Consider the following 23509-nt stretch of genomic DNA (forward strand, 5'->3'; position numbering starts at 1 on the left):
ATGCTCTTAGAAAAGTGGCACTGTTAGACTTGCTCGAAGCAGGGATGCCACAAACCTTAAATTTGTAAAAAAACATAATATGTTTGAAGTACAACTAAGCAAAGTACAATAAAATGAGGTGTGCCAGTATAGATCTTCTTTAATTTCTTTCAATGATGTGTTAACAGTTTTCAGTGTACAAGTTTTATACTTCTTTGGCTAATTTATCCCTAAGTATTTTTTTTTTTTTGATGCTACTGTAAATGGGACTTTTTTCTTAATTTCATTTTCAGATTGTTCATTGCTAGCGTATATAACTGCAGTTGATTTTTGTATTGAGCTTATATCCTTCAGCTTTGCAGATGTCATTTACTAGCTCTAATAATTTTTTTGTTGATTCTTAAGGGTTTTCTCTACATAACATCATCTGCAAATAAAGATAGTTTTACTTCTTCTCCAGTCTAGAAGTCTTTTATTTCTTTTCCTGCCTAATTGCCCTGGCTAGAACCTCTAGCACCTTGTTGAGTGTGCATGGCAAGAGTAGACATCTTTGTCTTGGTCCTGATTGGAGGGAGAAAGCATCCAGTCTTCTATCATTGAGTACGTTGGCTGTAGGTTTTTCATGCTTGTCTCCTCTATGTTAGGATGGTGACGTGTCCTTCTAGTCCTGGTCTATTGAATGTTTTTATCATGAAAGGGTGTCAGAGTTTGTCATTTGCTTTTCTGTCCCCTTGATTTTGTAGGTGAGATGGCAGGTCATATTTCCTTGTCCTTGGATGGTTGTATATGTGTGTCTGTTACCTTTCACCCTGAGCTCCAGTTTTGACCGTGCCTACCCTGGTGGTCCCACTGTGTATGTGGCATCGTGGTTGAGGTGCAGCTTGTGGTAGGCATCCCGGGGAAGTGTCACCTCCTGCCTTTCCTCCCTCTCCCCATTCGCCTTGCGGTGCTGGCCTTCTACGGAGCTGAGGCTGGGGAGTGTGGGCTGTGACCTTCCTGGTCATCTGCTGAGAAAACAGGAAGTATTAGTATTGTCTACTTTCTTTAAAGATGCTCTTGCCATTGTACCCCTGTTCTTGGCACACATGCGTCAACAGGCAGCTGCTCTCATAACCGTCCTGCCTCTGTTGTACACATACAAAGACACTGCTTTGTGGGGCTTGGCATGGGCACAAGAGAGCTGTCAATGCCAGTTAGTCTCCAAGTGCCTTCCTGGTGCCTATCGCACCAGCCTGTCTGCCCCTGCCCTGCTCCGCCTTTGGCGATATACACATTTGACCCTCCTGGAGCCGACCCGTAGTTCTCCCCGGGTACAGCTGCCTCTCCTCGTGCTCTTTACAGAACAGTACTTGGGAAAGTGAGGGCTCCTGCCTCCTGTTAGCAACAGCCTGTTGAGTGACCCCTCTGATGGACCTGACTGGGGCAGGGAGAGGACTCCCCAGCCTCTCAGTAGCTATAATTCTGGTCAAATAAATGTATTTCTGGTATTTAGCTTTGTAAAAGCTGATCATAGGGGGCCATCAGGTTACCGAGCAGTCACCTAAACAGCACGTCCTGTAACATGCCTCAGTACAGAAACCCACCACACAGAAATCCCAACCCCCAAAGTGACAGTGTTCAGAGGAGAGGTGATTAGGTCATGGGGCATGGCCCTCTCGAGTGAGATTAGTGCCCTTATAAAAAGAGACCCCCCCCTTCAGAATGATAAATGAGCATTGGAAAAACAAAAAGGAAAAAGAGACCTCCCCTCACCCTTCCCACCATGTGAGGACACATGGAGAAGGCACTGTCCGTGAGCCAGAAAGTGGGGCCCTCACCTGACACCAGGTCTGCCTTGATCTTGGAATTCCCAAGCCTTCAGAACTGTGAGAAATACATTTCTGTTGTTTATAAGCTACATGGTTTATGGTATTTTGCGATGGCAGCTCGAATTGACTGAGTCCTATGATCAAAGCCTGCCAAACAGCTTTCCTGCTCACTCAGACTAAAAGCTGCCTCTCTGCCTGGAACACGTGATCCACTCTCTGCTCTGCTCCCTTCCTCGCCACCTCTCGCTGAGGCTTTCCCTCACCGCCTTACTTAAAATCCAAAATGCCCCTACCCCGCTCTACTCCAGGCCCTCCTTGCCTGCTTTACTGTCCTACAGAGCACGGATCCCCCTTGAGAATGAAGGCTCCATGGAGGACAGAGACCATGTTTTATTCAAGACTCTCTTCCTGGTGCCTGGCTTGTAGTAAGCACTCCATGTATAACTGCCAGATGAATGAATGAATCTTGTCTGTATGTACAAATGAGCAACGCTGAGGCTAAGAGAGGATAAGAATGTGCCCCATAGCACACGAGCAGTCAGTGACGGAACAGACACTGGACACCCCATCCCCGAAGCTTCCCTCTGCCGCTGGGTGTCTCGGACCTCCTGTGTGAAACTCCTCAGTGGGAAGGATCTTGATTCTTAGTCTTTGCATCCTTTCCTTGGCACCCGCCAGAAAGTCACAGCTGTTCTGCAGGGAGGAAGTTATTGACTGTGTGTGGTAATTGTCATCTGTTAATACTGTGAGGTGGCCTGAGGTGAATGAAGGATGCCTCTGAGGAGCATTCTTTGACCTCTTTGAAACTCTTTGTTTTTGGTTTTTTACTATATTCTCAGATAATTAATTCTTTACCATGACCCCAAAACAGTTTACTTTTTTCTTCTCCTTCCTTTGGTCTATTCAGGAATTTAATTCAAGTCCTGGGAAAATTTTTTTTTTTTTTTTTTGAGTGAGACAGGGTCTCACTCTGTTGCCTGGGCATGAGGGCAGTGGTGTCATCAGAGCTCACTGCAACCTCAAATTCTTGGCCTCAAATGATCCTCTTGCCTAAGCTTCCAGAGTAGCTGGGACTACAGGTGTGCACCGCCACACCCGGCTAATTTTTCTATATTTTTGTAGAGACAGGTTCTCGATATGTTGCCCAGGATAGTCTTGAACTCCTGGCCTCAAGCAATCCTCCCACCTCAGCCTCCCAGAGTGCTAGGATTACAGGCTTGAGCCACCGTGCCCAGCCAAGAAGAACTATTTTAGGAAGTAAAAAATCTCAATGAAATTCTTATTGGTATATAAGGAAAAACTGAGATCAATTTGTTCTGTAGAGGTGGACCTGTCTGTTTTCTTCCTCTGAGAACATCAGAAATGGCCTTTGTAGAAGCAGGAGGTCCTAAAAGGGAAGTTGTCAAGTTTTCTTCCTGCCATCAGTTTGTTCTCTTTTTCTATGCAGGTTGTGTCAACGCTGCTCATAAACATAATCCCCGAGGACCACATCCCATTGAACTTATCTGGAAAGGCGAAAATCAGCGGGAAAGCCTGGGTAAAGCAAACTCCTCGACCTGTTCCCGGCTTTAACCCTGACTCAATGTGCGAGTCCCAGGTATGCCTTCCCAGCTATATGGGTTGGAGAGTTCTAGCCTCTGCGAGTTCCTGGTAGGGGAATAGCCCCCGGTTCCCAGCTCACACCAATGCTTTGTAACAGGGTCTAACAGACCGAAGCTGCCACTTTTCTTTCCCTTAATGCGTGCTACATTATGCAACTAGAAATCCTTTTAATTAGTTTCTAATGCTTTAACCCAACTTTGTGGAAGTACAAATTCAGGCCTTAGGGGATGTTAGAAAGGTTTTGTTGTTCTTACTCCCAGTGTGCAAGGGAGGGAATACCTAGGCCAAGGTCATGGTTACAAACTTGAAGCTCTAGGTGTTCTCATTTCCAGTCACAGGGTACTTGACCTTGAGTCATTGTGGTGCGTGTCGGGAGGAGGGGGACATATAAACACACTGAAGAGTGTATGTGTTATATAGTGTGCTGTCTCTGAAAAAGAAATTAATGGTATGTGCTCACCCCCTTTATTTAGAAATATACATATATAATGTTAGTTTCGTGTATGCCCTGCTTCTTCCCATGAAGGATTGGAGGCAGTCACAGCAGAGGGACATGCACAATGTGGGTAACACACATGGAGTAGGGGAGGGCAGTGGCTTCCACAGGAGGCATCACTTGCCACCTGGCATCAGTGTCCTTTCCCTCTGCAGGTAATCATCAGGGAAGGGGAGCTGCTCTGTGGGGTGCTGGACAAGGCGCACTACGGGAGCTCCGCCTATGGCCTTGTCCACTGCTGCTATGAGATCTACGGTGGTGAGACCAGCGGCAGGGTTCTCACCTGCCTGGCCCGCCTCTTCACCGCCTACCTGCAGCTCTACAGAGGCTTCACCTTGGGTGAGTGGTGGGCTCTCCTGGAGCAGAGGCCTGGCCCCTTCTCTTGTAGCCAGCACGGCTGCCATGCTGTTCCCCCAGCTCTACTGTCCTCCAGGGGAGCGGCCAGGCTCCTTCTACAAAGGTGTCCTCACGTGGCTGCCCCTGCCCCACAGCCAGTGTTTCTTCCCCCTCCGCAGTGCAGAGCGACCCCTGCTGTCCCCATGTCCATTCTGTTCCTTTATAGTTTTCTGTCCCTTAGGACGATTTCTCATACACACCCCCATTCTCTCCTGCACGTGCTCTTCCAGAATTCTCTGGGCCATCCCTGCTCCACTAAGGGTCTTCCTGTTGTTAGAACTGCCTACACCTTCCCAACACAGTAGGGCAAATCAGTGCTCTGGGAAACACCGTGCTGGGGCAAACCTGTCAGGGTGATCCTAAGACAGGAAGAGGAGCTGCCTGGTTTGCACCTTGGAAATGAGAGCACACTGTTTTAGGAAAGTGGCTTTGATAAAGAAAACACGTGTGCTGTTTCTCCGTGTGCTGGGTGGGCTTGACATCAGAAGAACTGCCCAAGGGTTCAGCCTCAGGCTGAGCTGATTGAGAATGCTGCACCTCTGTGGACACAGAGCCACGTCCAAGCCCTTCTGCACTGTTGCTGTGAGGGTGAAGCGAGATGCTGCGTGTCGAGCACGCACCACCGTGTGCACAGGGATTGTCTAGTTCATGATACCACTGCTGGTGGAAGTGAGGGCTCTCTGCTTCATGGACTTGCATGCAGACATGGTGGGAACCCAAGCTTGGGGCCTGTGGGCCCACCGCAGTCATGGTTTGCTTATTGGCCCCAGTGCTGGGGCCTGCGTTACACATTTCATTTTTTTTAATTATATGATATATTTAATTGTGGAAAAGTTAAAAAAATAAAGTAAAAAAAAAATACAGACATGAAGATAACTTACAGTCACCCAGCATCCAGTTGCCGGACAATAACCACTAATATCAACTTCGTGTTTTTCTTTCTGGACTTTTCTGGTACAAATACATTTGAAAAAAATGGGATCCTATACTACATACTGTTTTATAGTCTACTTCTCCACCTGCCTACCCAATTTCTAAATGTTTTCTAAATGCCCTTTGGAGTCAGTTGATAAGAATCTATATCTTCATGTCTAGTGGCTACAGATTATTCCATTTGTGTAGATGTATCATAGTTTATTAAACAGTTCCTATAATTAAACATTTAGGCTGTTACCAGGTTTTCGCATTATTGCTGGGATGAGCACCCTTAAACAAACATCTTGGCATATATATGTCTAATTATTTTATCAGGATAAGGATTATAAGTTATTAGTCTATTTGGGACCTGAATCTTACCTTCCCCTAACCTGATTCCTCTAACGGGCCTGAACCACTGATGGAGGCATCTGTTTCCAGGATCACCCACTTCCAGTTGGGAACCAGACTAGGGTCCCTTCCAGGGTAACTGAAGAAAGCGAAGCATGATGACTAAGAACCTCACACTTGTAAGATGTGGATTTCAATTTCAGATGGTGACCTAGAATAAGCACAAGGATTTCTGCTAACTAGGAAAAGTTCCTGGTGCTTTAAAAATGAAACACAGAGGAAGATCCCACACCTAGCTCATGATGAGGACCAAACTTAACAAACAAGCCACCCTTGCAGCTCTGCTTAGCACGTGGTACAAAGAGCATGGCCTCCCGAGTGCTAAGATAATCCAGAGGCAACTAGGGAAGCAAGGGAAGTAACACCAGGCGGGGAGTAGGGCTCCGAGGGAGGGCAGGCTAGAGAGGTTGACCTCACTCTAGCCCTTCTCAGCCAGACGGGTCAGTGAAGGGGACAGCAAGAGGGCCTGGCACTGACCCCACAGATGGGCCCACTTTGCGGCTTGCTCACAAAGGGAATATTTCTTTCCTTTTTCACTGAAGTGTGTTCTTGAGCAGCCTTCAGGTTTCCAGGACATCGTACTGGGAATTCCAGATATTTTAGCCCCAGTTTTTGAACAATACAACCATTGTTTTTCTTCTCACTCAGCTCTTGGCTAAGGGACTTTTGAGTCCAGATATAGGCATAAACTAGTTGATCGAGAGTTGAAAGTGGAAAGATGTGCTAATGCCCAAGGCGAGGAAGTCTTTAGTTCTTTGAGCTAGAAGGACGGGCTTAACTGAAGTGACCCAGGCTTGCACCCTCCTGAGGCAGTGCTGAGGAGCCTGCAGGGGTGGTCCCTGTCGCCCAGGCTCGAGCGTGTCTGTGTGTGTGCCTGCACTCTCACAGCTATGTAGGGTGGACCCTGGGATATGTGGCTTCTGGGAGCCCAAACTGGGATGTTCTCTCTCTCTCCCCCTCTTCTTTCCCTAAACTGAGCTTTTCATCCAAAACCTCTTCTTCACTTCCAGCCCCTCATCCAACACATATTTATTGAGTGAAGACAGTTTAGTTGGTGGCTAAGAGCACAAGTTTGTGACTCAGGCCTAGGTTTACTTTCTACCTCTGTAACCATGGGCGAGTAGCTCAACTTTGAGCCTTAGTTTTTTCATTTGTAAAATGAGAATTATATGGTTTGGGCCCTGGTAATCACTTTGGAGATAATAGCAATCTATTAATAATGATGTTAATATCATCATCATTACTCAGGTGCTTTAGAGGTCTGGCTCTGCGTCCTGACCTCGCCAAGTTTACGGTTTGGTAAGAAGTCAGACCCGGTCCCCTCAAACTTGTCTGTTTCACTTCACAGGCGTGGAGGACATTTTGGTGAAGCCAAAGGCAGACGCCAAGAGACAGGAGATCATTGAAGAATCCACCCACTGCGGGTCCCAGGTAAGGCGGGACTGCAAGGCCACAGCCTGCCCTAGAAGGGTCAGGTGTCCGCCAGATCGAAACCCATACCTGCCTCATTTGGCCACAGCCTCTGATGTGTTCCTTTTCTCATTCTAGGCTGTCAGGGCTGCATTAAACCTGCCAGAAGCCACATCATGTGATGAGATCCGAGAGAAATGGCAGGATGCCCATTTGGGCAAAGACCAGAGGGATTTTAACATGATTGATCTGAAGTTCAAAGAGGAAGTGAACCATTACAGCAATGAGATTAACAAGGTTAGCCCTGCACTGCCTGCACTTATCCCCACTATTTTGAATGCTGATTTTTTAAAAAATTACATTTCGATTCTCACCTGGTGCTCTTCAGAGCAGTTTGGCTGTTTGATAGCTGCCTAGGTGCGATGCAAGATGAGAAGGGTGGAGTCTATCATTTTGAAGAGCCCAGGGCTTTGTTTCCTCACCTAATTAGGGTCTGGGCAGGCCTTAGATTAATGCTAAGAGAGAACACTTTGTGCTGTTTTTCTTTTTAAATGATTTTACTTTGGTTGACTGCGTTAAAGGAGGCTGAAGAAATCTTTCCCATGGGGCCACTGCAGGTGAATGAGCAGGATGAAAGGCCAAAGTCCCACTGCTGCTTGTGCAGTGGAGCCAGGGGTGAAGGCTTGGGCTGAAGTCTCACCTCTGCCCTCTACTTGCTCCCCACATGGGGCTCAGGCGACATAATGGTAAATGTGACATGATGTAGACATTGGTGATCATTGCCAGCTGTGTGGGGACCCAGGCCAGGCTCTGCTGGCAAATTCACAAGGGCATCACCTTAAATTTTATCCTTCTCAAGCTCCTTTTTAGAATCACAGATTGGATCTGCTGGCCTCTCTGCTCCTCCTTTTCCTTCTCCCTTTTTGCTGCACTTTGGCCAGTGAATGGAACCTCAGAGTTCCTGGCAGAGGATGTTGAGAGAGCAAGGGGTGAGGGGGGAACCTGTGTGACTTCTCTGTAGGTGTTCTAGCAAAAGGAGCAATGCCAAATGAGGATTTCCCTTACTAGGTGGGCTTTGGTGCTTACCACTGGATAAATAGTCCAGCTTTATTGCTTCTGCATCCTGGTTTTACCTCCTGAATGTGGGATTTTAAAAGGGGGTAAAGTCACTGACCACTGTGTTGATTTAATCTGCAGGCATGCATGCCTTTTGGCCTGCACAGACAGTTCCCAGAGAACAACCTGCAGATGATGGTGCAGTCAGGAGCCAAAGGTTCAACCGTGAACACGATGCAGGTGTGAGCAAAGGGGTGGGTGATGGCAGGAGGTGGTTTTCAGGTTTGTTTCTGATTTTAAAAGAATCCACAATCCATATAAAATGTGGCAAGCACTGAAAAGGAGAAAAGCATATAGAAATCACTACAAGAGCTAACCACTGTTAACATGTCAATGTTTTTGGCAGATGTAGATATAAATATGCAGATATGATATGTGTAACGTAGATATATAATAAGTTTACATATTACCATATTACATATATTCATGATACACACATACTGCGTGTATAATCTTAGTTGAGATGCTGCCATTTTACATGATCTGCTTTTTTCATACCGTTACATTTTAAGTGTCCTGAAGGTTTCATAACCTTTAACTTGAGGCCCATTATCTGCTTGGATTATCATAGTGCTATCATGGCATTTGCACGGTCTTAACACAAATCTTAAACAAGATTTTTGTTTTAAATGTTGATGACCTAGAGAGGGTCTGAAGGACCACCTGTTGCGTGGTGAGGGTGGAGCAGTAGAGAAGGGCTTGAAAGGCTAAAAGCCAAGAGGAAACCCCCCGACTAAATAGTGAAATCCAGACACACTGCTCTTCCACCCAAGAGTATTAGTAGACAGCTCTCTAAGCAAACAGCTCAATAGCTTAAGTTCTCTTTGGCTCTAGGATGTGACGGTCACAATAAACTACTGTTTCTTGTGGGCCTCCATTTTGCCAGTAGGACCCTCAAGTCCTTTCTAGGTGTAACATGGTGATTCTGAGACACGGCTCCTTTTACAAACGTCACCCATTTTCAAATGTGAAAATCTAGGTCAATCAACAAAAGGAAAATGCAGTTATTTTTTCTTGAAATGAAATTGTCTCTGGTTCATTTAAAAATGTAGGTTGGCCTTTAAGAACTAGATCTCTGTGCAGCTTTTCCCAAAGGGCAGATGATCCCTTCCCTGCTAGGACGAAGCATTGTTTAACACACATGTGGATCTTCAGTTTCCTTTGGATTTCCTCTCCCCTAGATCTCGTGTCTGCTGGGCCAGATTGAATTGGAAGGTCGGAGACCCCCGCTGATGGCATCTGGCAAGTCCCTGCCCTGCTTTGAGCCTTATGAATTCACCCCCAGGGCTGGCGGCTTTGTCACTGGCAGATTCCTCACTGGCATCAAGCCTCCTGTATGTACTTTGGTTTTTCCATTTGGCTTTTCCCCTCATTCCTAGGCTCAGTGATAGGTCACCTGTGGCCCCCACCAATAACTTTGAGCAAGAATGGTCAAGTGATAAATGCCATTTGCTGCTTTCCCACTAGGCCTCAGAGCCCATGTCACGTTCACTGTTGTAACGCTGAGCGTAACACACGCTGGCACGTAGTGAGTGCTCGTAAATGTTTGCAGATAGATGAAAAGATGAACAGAACCAATCCCAGCTCCACCTTTTTCAGCTGTCTGACCTCTAACCCAGTCCTTACCTACACTGGAAGGCAGCTGGGAAGGGGTTGCCACCCACCCCAGTGCTCTCATTGCCAACAAGAGCATGACAGAGATTTATTTCCTTTACAGTGGGAAAATTGACTAGCTCTAGCAAATGCCTAGTTTTGCTTCATCAACAGCAGAATTCTCCCCTAAGAGAAGGATTTCTCCTCACACTTGTCAGAAATGGCTTTTTAAATATCAGTGCCTTTTGTTCCTTGGTCTAGCACATCTCTGAAAGGACGACCTCTGTGATCAGACATTGAAGTCCAGACTGTGCAGGGGACCGACCCTTTGTTCCAAGGCCACCGACTGCTCCAAGGGCTCCTCCCCTGGCCCCATAGAGACTCCCCAGTGGTCATCCATGGCCTCTGGCAGGGATGGTATAGGGTTCATGTAGACCAGATTTCTTCAAATTCTGGTTGCAGTCCCTTAGCATGGATCATGAAATCATTGTAGTGGGTAGGCACAAGCATTTCTTTATGTACTGAAACAGAATAGAGCAGTAAAGAAAACATCAGAAATTATCCCCATGGTAAAGGGATAGGGTAGTGTCGTAAGGTTTTAGGTTGAGTTAGCTGTCTTTATATGCATGTGTGTGTATATATATATATATATAGAAGTCTGTGTTTGCTGATTACTGTTGTATTTACAATACAGTATTTCTTACCGTGGGTTGTAGTTAAAAAGTTTGAAAAATACCCTGTATCCCTATTGCCGTTGTTGGGAGCAGAATTCAGACACGTGGGCTGAACCGCTGAACAATGGTGAGGTACCAGTGCCATTTCTTTCTTTCTTTTTTTTTTGGAGACAGAGTCTTTCTCTGTTACCTGGGCTAGAGTGCTGTGGCATCAGCCTAGCTCACAGCAACCTCAAACTCCTGGGCTCAGGCACTCCTCCTGCATCAGCCTCCTGAGTAGCTGGGACTACAGGCACGCGCCACAACACCTGGCTAATTTTTTCTGTTTTTAGTAGAGACGGGGGTCTCACTCTTGCTCAGGCTGGTCTCAAACTCCTGAGCTCAAGGGATCCTCCCGCCTTGGCCTCCCAGAATGCTAAGATTACAGGCATGAGCCACTACGCCCAGCCCCAGTGCCATTTCTGTTTAGAAGATGGGGCGTGCAGTGTAATACTGTAAACGGGAGCTGTTATTTCTCCCTCCACTTTCAGGCAAGGTAAGACAAGAGAACCAGAGAGGGGGACAAAAGACACTGGGGGCCATTGGAACCACCAAAGCCAAGGTCCTAGGGAAGGGAATGGCCCATCTTGTCAGGACAGGCTGCTGGAGGTGTTGTCCTAAGCCTTTGAGCAAGCACACCATCCTCACTGCCCCCTTTGGCACTTGGATCCTTCTTTCCACAGGAGTTCTTCTTTCACTGCATGGCGGGGCGAGAGGGCCTGGTCGACACTGCTGTGAAAACCAGCCGCTCTGGCTATCTCCAAAGGTAAAAGCACCTGCTATGCCCCCTTTAGATGGGGGTCAGTGTCCCAGGGCCCTTCACCTCTGTTGTCTTCCACACTGTCATTGACAATTCACTTAGGATTCCTTGGATGAAAAACTTTTTAAACATTTCCATGGATGTCCTGAGATAGAAAACAATAGATATTCTTCCCTTTCTATAGGATTGGTAGGGCCTGAGCTCAGAGGATCATTACAAAGGGCCCCTGCATTCTGAGAGTCTGTTGTTCCCTGGGGGAAGCTATGGGTGCAGGAAAAGGTCTCGGGAAGTGGTCAACATTTCCTGCCCCCTGAGAGGCTCAGCTTCTGGAGGCAGTGGTGACTAACACTGAGCTCTGTCCTTGCAGCTCATGGGGAAGAGGGGACAGGGACATAGACTCCCAGGAAACTCCCTCTTAGGTTGGCAGGATGAGAAACTGAGGCAGAATGACCAGAGGGATAAGCAAATGGCCAGAGGGGCTAGTACCAGGGCGAAGAGCAGGAGAGGTTGAGGGAGGCCGCCAACCACAGGGAGGACTGAGGAAAAAGGCCACCAGGTGAGGCATGTCACATCAGCATTTAGTTCCTAATACCCTTAGTGTCCTTGGCAGTCACTGGGCTAACCGAGTCTGAGAATCCTCTACTTGCTCCCCTGCGTCCCCTGCCTTGTGGGATAGTGTTAAATGCCAATGTTTATAAATGGCATTTCTAAATGCCAAGCGACCAGGATCCCAAAGGGCTCTGCATGCAGGAGCGCGAAGGGGCAGGCAGTAGTCCCAGCAGCTGGACTAGGTGGGAGCCCAGGTCCAGCTCTGGGCTAGAGAGGCAGCCAAGCCTCTCAGTGACACAGTTGCAGCCTCCTCCTCCTGGAGAACCATCAGGAAGTGCAGCCCCTGGCTGGGAGGGTATTGGAGCCAGCCTGTCCCGGAGTCTTGCTTCGCTGCAGAACAGCACCCCCTCTTCTCCCCCCCCCCACCGCCCTCATCAGAGGCTGCCCTGGGAGGACTGGGCCTGGAAGGGCTGAGCTAACATCCTTGCAGATGCATCATCAAGCACCTGGAGGGGCTGGTCGTGCAGTACGACCTGACCGTGCGGGACAGTGACGGCAGCGTGGTGCAGTTCCTATACGGGGAGGATGGCCTGGACATCCCCAAGACACAGTTCCTGCAGCCCAAGCAGTTCCCCTTCCTGGCCAGCAACTACGAGGTAGGGTGTCAGAGCCGCGGAGCCTGGGGGCTGTGAGGTGGGCCTCCCACCCTGGGATTAGAGAACCCAAGCACCCTGAGCTCGGCGGCCCAGTCCAAGTGGCTGTTGGAAAGTAGAGTGGGAAGGGTTTATAAGGCACCAACCAGTGCCCTGAAACACTTGACGGTGTCAAAGCCCCTCTGTGGACCTCACGTGAGATGGCTGGGGGGCACACGCACCTCTGGAGTAGCAGCTACTGCTCGAGGGCCTTTGCCACGTGCTGGGCCCTGAACTGGAGCACGCTGCAAATGCTGTGGTTTTCCCTTCATGGCAGTGCAGGGGAGCAGGCGTTCCTCTGCCTGGGTTCCAGCTGAGGCAGCTGAGTAGCAGAGCTTAAGTAACTAGACCGGGAGTGGCAGAGCCAAGGTTTGGACCGAGGCCCATCTGACACAAGCTTGTGATTCTCGTGTCATACCTTACTGCCGAGTCGTGACCATCAGCGTTGACTGAGCAGGCACCCCATTTTGCACATTGGGCAACTGAAACCGATGTGACCTGTCCAAAGTCATTGAGCTGATGGCAGAACTGAGGGCCACACTTCCAAGTGCTGGATCCTTTCCATCCTGGTGCCTGTCCCAGAGCTTTGGCCTTCACTCTTCCCCTCTTCCTTTCTTCCCTGATACTCCCTCATGTTCTGAGACGGGCTCTGAGTGTGCCAGTCCCTTCCTGTGACCGCCTCAGCTCCTGAGACCATTGGCTTCCAAGTCTGGTTTGCACAAGTAATGCCCTGATTAGCAGTGGGTGCTCGGCCCTGTCGTGAGGGCTCTGTGCAGGCCACCTGGATCCGTGCATTTGTGCAACATGGCTCTTCTGTCCTGCTCCCCGGCTCATTCATCTCACCTGTATGGTTGGTTGGTTTGTTTAGGTGATCATGAAATCGAAGCATCTCCATGAAGTTTTATCCAGAGCAGATCCCCAAAAAGCTCTCCGCCACATCAGAGCCATCAAAAAATGGCAAAGCAGGCATTCCAGCACCCTGCTCAGAAAAGGCGCCTTCTTGAGTTATTCCCAGAAGATGCAGGCAGCTGTGAAAGCCCTAAACCTTGAGGGCGAGAACCAGAACGGCCGCAGCCCCAGGACTCAGCAGGTGACTCAGGGAGGCTATGTCCCCAGTACCCGGCACAGCCAGGCTCAGTCAGCGGGTGAGGGATGAAGGGTTGTTTTCCTAATAGAGCTATAATAATGAAATCCAGCTCTGTTCACCCTCGGTCAGAACAGAAGTGGCACTCAAATGGGAATGGAAGGAGGGGAATCTTTACAAGGATGTGGGGAGGATTTGGGGAACTAACTGGGGCTAATGACTTTGGGGTTCCTCACCACCCCAGGTGTAAAGAAACAGGCAAGAGTCACCAGAAGTGGAGAGGGTGGCTATGGGCAGAGGCCACTGGACAGGAGCCCTGGATGGAGATCCATGGGAGAGGGGAGATAAACGCCCAGCTTCACCCTCCTCCCGCCGTCTCCTCTGCTGCTGGTGCCGTTGGCCGGGCACAGCTGGGAGCCAGAAGCAGGGAGCTCTTTGCAGCAGTGGCTGTGGGACAGCCTTAGGGGCACAGAGCATGTGAAAGAGCCTGTATCCGGGAGAAACACAGGGATCCAGCACAGTCACCTGGCTCATGGTGACCGTGTCCTGGTTGGCCTGGGACCATCCTGACTTTGCATCTTGTCCTAGCACAATCATTAACTATGCTCTGTTTTACTCTGAAAGGGTCCCAGTCATACAGTAAATTACATGGTCGCCCTGCCTGTTCTTAAAGGGCCAGAGTGCAGAGCTTCTAGAGTGACAGTCAGGCAGCACACCCTGTGATGGTTTAAGTCTCTCAATGTTCCTAATGTTGAGGTGGTTTCTCATTGCAGTAAGGTTTCTGTCTTACACTTTTCCTTTACTTTCATTTGAAGCCGATGCCTTTGATCCTCCTTCTGCTACCGGGTATCCTGGGAGGAAATGCCTCTTCCTGGTGCCCTCCCACATAGCTGAGACTGTCCTTCCTTCTTTCCTTTCAGATGTTGAGGATGTGGTATGAATTAGATGAGCAGAGCCGAAGGAAATACCAGAAGAAGGCAGCCCCTTGTCCTGACCCCTGTCTGTCCATCTGGCGCCCAGACATCTACTTTGCATCAGTGTCAGAAACGTTTGAGAAAAAGATTGATGACTACAGTCAAGAGTGGGCGGCTCAAACAGAGCAGAGTTACGAGAAATCAGAGCTTTCTCTCGACAGGTAATGACAGTGATTTGTTGCACAGCACATGCAGGAGGAGAATCTTTCTCTTAGATTCTTCCCTACCTACTTGGGAAGAAGAGGGCGACTTCCTAGGATTGAGACTGCAGCTGGAGGGCGGGGAGTAAGACAGCCAGAGGCTCCTTGCAGCCCTGAGGGCTCAGGGCAGACAAGCACAGGTAGGCAGGAGTGGACACCACCATCTGGGCCAGGACACGGAAGAGTGATCTGCTAGGACAGAGGTTTGCAGAAATGGTCTCTCACTTGGTATGGTGGGTGTAGCTGACTGAGAGTCAGGGAATCTGGGCACTCACTCTTCAGCTGCTGCCAACCCTGTGACCCAGGGCAAGATGATCCCTGCCCAGGACACCATGTCTCAGCTTTTCTTGAGAGCTTGGATGTGATTATACCAATGATCCTTTGAGGATTGGGTTTTGAAGCCTTGAGGAAGAAAGGACCATGTGGTGGCCTTGGCTTGGACTAGTCCACAAAAAAGAAAAAAATCCTGTGGCGTAGGTGGGTGGGAGGCCAGGAATGCCTGCTCTGCTTGGATCCTTCCCACTCAGCTCCCTAAGCCTGGCCTGCAGACCTGGAAGACGGTCTGCCCTCACCTGGCCACTTGCCCTGCCCTGGTGAAACCTGGCGAGGCACATGGCAAGGTTGACAGGGCCTGGGGAGTTGGCACTGACAGCTGGGAGATGAGACAGCGAAGGCAGATAAGCAAGGACAAATGAATGGAGGAACCAGAGGGGAGGGGCAGGGCTCTCTTTTTGCCCTTTAAAGTGGTTTTTCCAGCCAGGCCTCAGATTCCTAGCCAAGATATCCCAGCTGCCAGCTGGGCTTTCCTTGAGAGAGCCAGATGCTGACTCCTCCCCCAAAACACACACAACCACCTGCCACCTGCATCCCTGCACCTCAGGAGGCTGCGTTTACCCTCAGAAGGACAACCTGGTCCCTCTGACTGTGCTGTGTCTCAGGCAAAGAGGTTTGCCTTGGGCAGCATCGCTTGGGTTTGGAGGGCCAAGGGGAAGAGGCAATTCTGCCTAGACAGCTGTTGCAGGGGATCTCTGAGCAAGCAGCACTCTCTGGATGGAAGTCTAAGGCTCTGGAAGTAATTGAAGGTTTTCCTGTCAGGAACACTGATATACACTCAAACCTCAATGGTTTAAAGTGGTTGGGAGAAAAGACAGATGGGTTAGCGAAAAGTCTCACTTTCGAAAAGAACTTTCATAGACACGTAGCTTTGCTGCTTTCTACTACTGTGGCACTGTACTTCGCCCCATTCATTCATTCTCACGTTCCGCACTTGAGCCCCATCCTTGTTCCACGTGCTGGGTCATACAGGGCTCCTAGTGGCTGTTCTTAAAGGGCCAGCTTTCATAGGAAGAGGGGTTAGTAAATTACAGAATTTTGCAGCATGGATACTTCTGATGTGGTCTGCAGCCATTTGCACTAATTAAGAAAATAAACATTTCCTTTGCCTCCCCCTACAATAGCCCATAATTGCTATTGTGAACCTCTTTCTAATTTGTACAGCAGAAGGTTTGAGCCCCCTCCAAAACTGTCACAATTAGTTGGGGGGAAGAATGAACAAAGGAGAATGTGAATAATGAGCCCAGAAATTCTCACTGCTTAGAGGGCTATGGTAACAGTCCTAGAGTGGACACGTGACGTTCTCAAGCAAACATGAACTATCCCGAGTGTGAACATCTAGACCTTCAGCCACTGAGCTGGGGTCTGTGCTGTGTAATTCCTGCTGGTGACATCCAGGATCACTAGCAAGAAATTAAAGATTACGGGGGTCATTTGCCCATGAAAAACAAGCCCAGAGAGAGGTAGAGGTTTCAGGTTTCTGATTTCAGGTGGTGTTGACAGTCTTGCGGTGCCTGCTCCTGACCCCTGCCACCCCCGCCCTCTCCAGGCTGAGGACCTTGCTGCAGCTGAAGTGGCAGCGCTCACTTTGCGACCCGGGTGAGGCCGTGGGCCTGCTGGCTGCCCAGAGCATCGGAGAGCCCTCCACACAGATGACCCTGAACACCTTCCACTTCGCAGGCAGAGGCGAGATGAACGTCACCCTGGGCATCCCGAGGTGCGAGGCCACAGGGGTGAATGGGGTGGGGTGGAGGGGATTTGTCTTAGCCCTCTCCTGGGGAAGGAGTCATTTTTCAATGAGAGGGAGAGTGAGTTTGTGTGTGTGAGAGAGAGAGAGGTTGTCATCAGATTGGGGATCAGGGTTGGAATTTCCAGAGCCCAACTGGTTTCTGTGGCTGTCTCAGTGCCCACACCTTTTAGGATCTCTATTTATCCCTCTGCCAACTCCTGCACCAGAGTTACCAGGGATGCTATGAGAGTATTCACCCCTGAGGGGACTCGGGAATGGCCATTGTTAACAAGCCCCCCGCAGGGCACCTGGTTGCCCAACTCCATGGGGCACCATTCGCATAGAAGGTGACCTGTGTGGTCCTGGCCCTTCAGCTGAACGTATGCATGCTGCAATATGATGACTGCTGGACAACGGGAAAGAGCATGGGGTGAGACTCACCTGCATTTGGTCCCTGGCGCTGCCACTATCTAGCAGATGGACTCTGGACAGGTTCTTGAACTTCCCCAGCCTCAGGGTGCCCTCCTGTGGAATGTAGGAGGCAGGGACCCACCGAGTCTGGGCTCTGAGGGCTGACTGAGCTCGTGAGCGAAGTGCAGTAGGAGCACCGTGGGTGCTAGTTGCTCATTCATTCATAAGCTCTCAGTAAGCACCTGCCGTTTGTAAGACACAGGTGATAGGAAACAAGCATCAGACACAGCCAGGCCCTCTAGGAGCCAGCACTCCAAGGAGGAAGGTGACTGGCGAGTCCCTCACTGTCACACACAGGGCCAGAGCGGGGATTCTCTGATCCAGCACACTCCCCTGTGAGATCCCAAGGGCTCTCTCAGATCCTAGAACTCTGACATCTTTACTAAAAGCTTCACACAAGCAGGGGTCTGGTTGCTGCTCGTGCTCAGATGTGCCCTTGTTCTGTAACAGGCTGAGGGAGATTCTCATGGTGGCCAGCGCCAACATCAAGACACCCATGATGAGCGTGCCCGTGTTCAACACCAAGAAAGCCCTGAAGAGAGTGAAGAGCCTGAAGAAGCAGCTCACCAGAGTGTGCCTGGGGGAGGTAACTGTCTCCCTTGCACCTGGGCTACAGACTGGGTGGAGGCACATTCCTATGTCCTCCTCATCCATGAAGAACAGACTCTGCTGCCTACTTAGGCGCTGAGCTCAGATTCCCACCAGTGAGAGATAAGCTGTCTCTGCCAGGTGCTGAACAGGGATACATTAAGAAGCTTTTAAGATAATTACTGGTTCCACAGCATCCTCATGTGCCTAAAATATAAAATGAACATGCTTCCTGGGTTAACTTACCAGCTCCACTGGAGCCTATTCCTAGCAGGCTGGGGCCATTCTCTGGAGTTAACCACAGCCTATGGACCCCCCGAGGGATCCATACTGGCTGAGTTCACTGGGGTTTCTTTGGGGATTTGACCTGTGGCCCCAGATGCTGTCTCCCTAAACCCTTGGGTTTCTTATAACCCACTTGCAGTGCACAGTCATCTGGGACCTGGACAAGTTGGGTTCTCTCTGTCCATCTGGTTCTAGGTGTTGCAGAAAATTGATGTCCAGGAGTCCTTCTGTATAGGAGAAAAACAGAACAAATTCCGAGTGTACCAGCTGCGGTTTGAGTTCCTGCCACATGCATATTACCAGCAGGAGAAATGCCTGAGACCCGAGGACATCCTGCACTTCATGGAAACAAGGTCAGGGCTCAGATCGTGATTGTCATTCACCTTGACCTAGAGAATGCACCTGGCTGAAGGGCTCTCGGAGGTTGGACGCCTTTGCCCACGTGAGCCCTGTAAGGGAAGTGCTTAGGGAAACAGCAGGCCCCGCAGCCTGATCTGGAAACCTCACCCCTAATCTGGCTTCTGGGTGTTACTTTCTTGGCCACATATCACTCCCTGATCCCACTTCCGGTCAGATTGATGGGTCAAGATTGTTGTCCTCTCGTGCTTACAGGCCTTAAGAGGACGTGGTGCTTCTGTGGTGTCAAACTAGCACTTGGTGTTAATGTTTGCTAGGATGTGACTGCAGGCAGCATAATGTGGTTCCTGGTACCTTTGTATTCTGTGAATAATGAGTAATGTGGTGATGGCATGCTGCTCTCAATACCCGCTTCTATAACCAGGGCTTCCTGCGGCTTATTGCAGAGAAATTTTGGTTCCTGTCTGACAGGGAGAACATCCTTTTTCTCTGAAGTTCAAGTTACTGTTGGACATTTGAAAAGAACAGGCCACAATGCTGAGTGCATAGAGCAGAGGGATGGGCTTTTTGGGACTGGGGCAAGCCAGGAAGAGCCAGCGAAGCCCTTTCAGCTCAGCAGCTCCAGATGGTGCAGTGCAAACGCAATGGCTGCAGAGCCTGGCAGGTAACAGGCCAGTGAGGCAGGGTTGGGAGCCTCCCGGCAGACTGAAGAGTGTTGGTCACTTTGCAGAGACCTGTTACCTTGCAGAAATGTGGGCCAGGTGGCCAGATCCTCTGATTTAAAAGAAAGCAAGCCACCCCTTCCTTTTTATTTTTCTTTCTTTCTTTCTTTGGTTGTTTGGTTGCTTGCTTTTGTTTTTATAAAAATGAAATTTCCTAACTTTTAAACATGAGCAACTTATTCATATGTTTTTAAAAGCCTGGTAAGACCCAAGTGGATCCCATCTGTCAGCAGGATTGGCCACGGGCCACTGACCACTGCCTCTAATGTAGACCAGCTCTCAGGCCTTCCCGGAGAACCGATGGCCGAGCAGAGGCAGAAAGCTCCCTGCACTTGGCCATCCCAAACACAGACAGAGCCGTGCCCATTCCCAGTCGAGTTACAGGGGCAGACGTGGCCAGGAGAGAGCAACTGTTCTGCCCTCAGCACTCTTCTTCCTCTCATCTGATCATGTGGCCTGGCTTCGGGCCAGCCATCTATGCAGGTGGCATTTGGGATGGAAGATAGTAGGGCAGGTGAGCTTGAGTGTGAGGTTAGCCCTTTGGACAGGGTCACTGGCCAGGTTGTTCCTGCCTCAGTTGACATGAACTCTGAAGAAGTTGTTGTCTGGGCCTTGGGGAGCACCTGCATCGGCACCCACCTGGGTCAAGAAAATTCATTCTATCCAGCAGTCCTTCACACTGTCGGGGACTTGGGGCCAAGTGACAGGGGAATTGTATGTGCACCAGCCTGCCAGCTCCGTAATTAACTGTGAAGAGCGTAACTACCCAGTGCAGCGGGAGTTCGTACCTGCCTGGTAGCCCATTTCTGAGAAATGGGAGTTTGGATCTCGTGGCCTCTTGAGAATTCTCAAGAGTGGGCAGAGTGCTGCCCCACTTCTCACCACGTGAGGCCCAGGCCTGCCCAGCAGGTAGGTTGGCACAAGGCCTGCACCAGCCTGTGCCAGGGTACTTGTTACTTACATTACCTCGTGAAACTGAAAATAGAAAATTGCTTTTTAAAATTTCTTGATGAGCGACAGCCCTGGCTTGTTCCCAGCAGTGAAGTACTTTTTCAACTCCTAGTTGGTGTTTTGCGCATGTACTCGAAAAGCTGTGATAAACAAAGCCACATGCAGTAGCTTTTGGTGGAGGTAGCCTTGGGAACTCCCATGGAATGGGGTTGAGGGCTCAGGCAAAGATAAAAGACAGAGCAGTGTATGAACTGGGGTGTGGTTTGCACTCCTTTGTCAGGCCCAGCAGCCAAGCAGCTGCTTTCAGGCCTTTGCAACCACAGGAAGTGGGAGGGAGCGTGTGCTTCTAAGTCCCCTCAGCAGCTCCTTCTCCCTTCCCCCTTTTCTTTCTCTTGTCCCCTCCCTCTCTCCCTTCCCTTCTTTCTCTCCCAGCTTCATGGTCATGAGACTTTTTTTGTTGTTCTTACTTTTGTGAACATGAGACTTGATATAGATTGGTGAAAAAAAGAATAGACAGGGGAGAGACGGACAAAGTTTGAAGGTCCCCTGAATCTCTTTGAATTTTGTGTGAATTATCTGGAAGGTGGCGGGGAGGTGAAGTGGAGAGAGCACTGAGCTAGCAGTCAGGGTGTAAGTCCCAGCCCCAGTCCCCAGCCATGAGATGACCAAGCTGACAGTCTCTGCAGTTACAGCTTCTGTGAACCTAACTTTCCAAACAGCAGGTGGTGGAGCTGTTGCCAGGCACTTTTGGAAACAGCCAAGGGTCATGTGCTCTGTGCGTAATTATTTATGTGGAATGGGAGGTTTCTCTGCCTCCCTTCCGCCCCTCCTGTTCCCTTTCAGTTGCCACAGTTTGACAACAGCACAACCTCCAGACAGCAGTCACTATGAGCCAACCCAGCCTCCTCTCATCTGGCCCTCTTGTCCCCATCCGCAGCGCCTGGCGTATAAGATCTTCATTGGATTATTGGATGACGAGCCTTTTTTCTTCCAGTAGCAGAAACCTCAGCAAAATCATGTACTCCTTTAAAAAGTTAAAATAATGAGGAGGGAGAGTGGTATTCTTCCATTTTTAATGAACAAAATAGTATACATTTGACCTGCCTTCAAATGAAGACTCTAAGCTCCTTGAGGGCCAGGAGCCCATCTTTTCATCCTTGCTTTGCCCCCAGGGCTGGCACATGACGGGCACAGGATAGGCACTCAGCAAATACAAGACATCTGGGTGGATGTGTGCAGCTTCTGGTACTTGGTACAGTCATGAACAGTCCTTCTGAGTGTGCTGTCATGGCCTGATGGGGAAGACAGGCAATAGGTTATGTGAGGAAAGAAGTGGGAAGGGGACAGGTGAATCCTAAGGGACCTTAACAATAGATGTCTCAGGAGGAAGGGGTGAGGCCAGGAAAGACCCTCCAGGTTCTGAGCTTCAGATTGGATCTTGTAAACTGGTTCTAACCTGTTGACATAATTCATCACCAAGAAGTAAGTTGTTCTGCCTTTTGAAAATCTGTTGAAACTTCCTCAAGTCTTTATCCTTTCATGAAATTGTCAGGGCTCCCACTCCAAGGCGACGGGAGTTCTCTGGCCCAAGCAGCACCACTTTCTGGAGACGCTATGGGTGGCAGGTGGGGGAAGGCCCTGGTCTTCCCCTGAGTTCCCCTGTCCTGCGGTAGACTCTGCCTTCCGTGTTAGACAACAACCACGGCACCAACAACTGTCATTTACTGAGCACCCACTCTGCCAGGCCCTGTGAAAGCAGTTGGACGTGGAGTTGTTTCTAATCGTTAAAATAAGATTGAGTCCTGCCCTTCTGCCTTCTGCCAAAAAGGAAAAAAAAGTAATAAGATTGCACGATATATATGAATACCCACATTTTCCAGACAAGGGGGACAGAGCGCAGGAAGCTGTCTGCTAAGCCCGAAGCTGTGATGGCAGAGCACATGTTCAGACCAGCCCAGTGGGCCGTGGGGCTGGCGTTCTTTCTGACACTCCACGTGCCACTCAGAAACGACAAGAAGGGGAAAGTGAGCAGATAGGAGAGGTTCAGCCTCTGTCTCCTCTCCCTCAACATCCTAACCCAGAAATGAGGGGAGCGCTGGGGACTGGTACTAAACAGGGCTGCGTGGCTTTCTTCTCATTGTAGATTCTTTAAACTTCTGATGGAATCCATCCGAAAGAAGAATAACAAAGCATCAGCTTTCAGAAGCGTAAACACTCGAAGAGCTACACAGCGGGATCTGGACAGCACTGGGGAGTTTGGGACGAATCGGGTGAGTGCCCTGGGAGCCCCCAGGGGACCCACAGAGGCAGAGTCCCAGGGAAGCACATGGGGCAGCAGCTCACTCCATCTTCTCTCCTGGGAAGGCTCTGGGAAGGCTCCTGTGCGCCTAAGCCCCTTCCCGGCCCAGCTCTCCGCTTACCTAGCATTCTTCTGCTCTTCTGAGAGTGCTGGGAAGCCACATTTGCTTCTCGGGCCTAATGGGCCAGGCAGGGGAGGCTGCCAGACAACATGTCCTGGCTGCCCCTGGGTCAGGCCTTGGGATGTCAACTCTTTGCTCTCAAAGGCCCGTCTATACTTGGTTTTCACCCTGAGGAGAGGCTCAAGGTAATGGTGTGCATTGAGCCTTTGAAAGTTCTTTCTCTGGTTTCCTTTTGCTCTGTCTTCTGACTTCCCCAGGCCAGATGAACTGAGGTCCCCGCAGAGCACTGGTAGGGACCAGAGAGGTGTTTAGAAGCAGGGAAGTCAGGCCGCAGTGACAAAAGGAAAGGAAGAGGGAAAAACCACTGGGTAGCAAATAGTCCAGGAACAATAATCCCACATCTGCCAGGAGACCCAGAAGCAGGCCAGACCTATGGGTCGTATGGGGGCAGGTCCCTGGGTGTCTTCTGAGCCAGCAGTGAGCCTGCTTGGGTGCAGGGTGCTCTGTGGACTGGGATTGCCCTGCCAGGCCATGTGGTCTCAGCTGTGTCACGTCTCTCTGGGCTTATCTCCTCGCCCCTAAAATGAGGGGCTGGCCTCCTCGCCCTTAAAATCAGGGGCTGGCCTGGACCAGGGGAAATGCTGGGTCTCTCCCGCCCTGCGGGTTCACCACTTGGCTAACTCAAGCACAAGTGGGCATGGACTGTCTTTGGAAGGCTGCCCGGTCTTAATTTTTAACTCACTCTAAAGGAGACAAAAAGAAACTAGGAGAAAGGTAGAAATAACTTAATTTTTTAAATACTTAGTTTTCCACGAAGACAATCCTTCCTCCTCAAAAATATTGTTCCAAATTTTTTTGATTCCTGGATTGGATCAAAAATATTTGGGACAATATTTTACACCATTTTCTTTTAAGAACTTGGAAGGCTCTGGTACATTTTTTTTGTTGTTTTTTA

At 49.7% G+C, this 23509-nt stretch overlaps 1 protein-coding gene across 2 annotated transcripts in view; it reads left to right on the top strand.

Moving 5' to 3' along the window:
* Positions 1–23509, top strand: part of POLR1A (polymerase (RNA) I polypeptide A, 194kDa) — a 74848-nt gene that overhangs the window by 46065 nt on the left and 5274 nt on the right. For both annotated transcript variants that reach the window (XM_012644253.1, XM_012644254.1), the window contains 14 exons: positions 3235–3384; positions 4041–4224; positions 6956–7038; positions 7156–7314; positions 8215–8313; positions 9315–9467; positions 11123–11205; positions 12239–12404; positions 13309–13530; positions 14445–14659; positions 16581–16748; positions 17682–17817; positions 18300–18457; positions 22278–22404. In XM_012644253.1, the coding sequence (XP_012499707.1) occupies positions 3235–3384; positions 4041–4224; positions 6956–7038; positions 7156–7314; positions 8215–8313; positions 9315–9467; positions 11123–11205; positions 12239–12404; positions 13309–13530; positions 14445–14659; positions 16581–16748; positions 17682–17817; positions 18300–18457; positions 22278–22404 (2103 nt within the window). The remainder of the gene's footprint in view (positions 1–3234; positions 3385–4040; positions 4225–6955; positions 7039–7155; positions 7315–8214; positions 8314–9314; positions 9468–11122; positions 11206–12238; positions 12405–13308; positions 13531–14444; positions 14660–16580; positions 16749–17681; positions 17818–18299; positions 18458–22277; positions 22405–23509) is intronic.

Source organism: Propithecus coquereli, unplaced genomic scaffold (assembly GCF_000956105.1).
Source record: "Propithecus coquereli isolate 6110/MARCELLA unplaced genomic scaffold, Pcoq_1.0 Scaffold208, whole genome shotgun sequence".
NCBI lineage: Eukaryota > Metazoa > Chordata > Mammalia > Primates > Indriidae > Propithecus > Propithecus coquereli.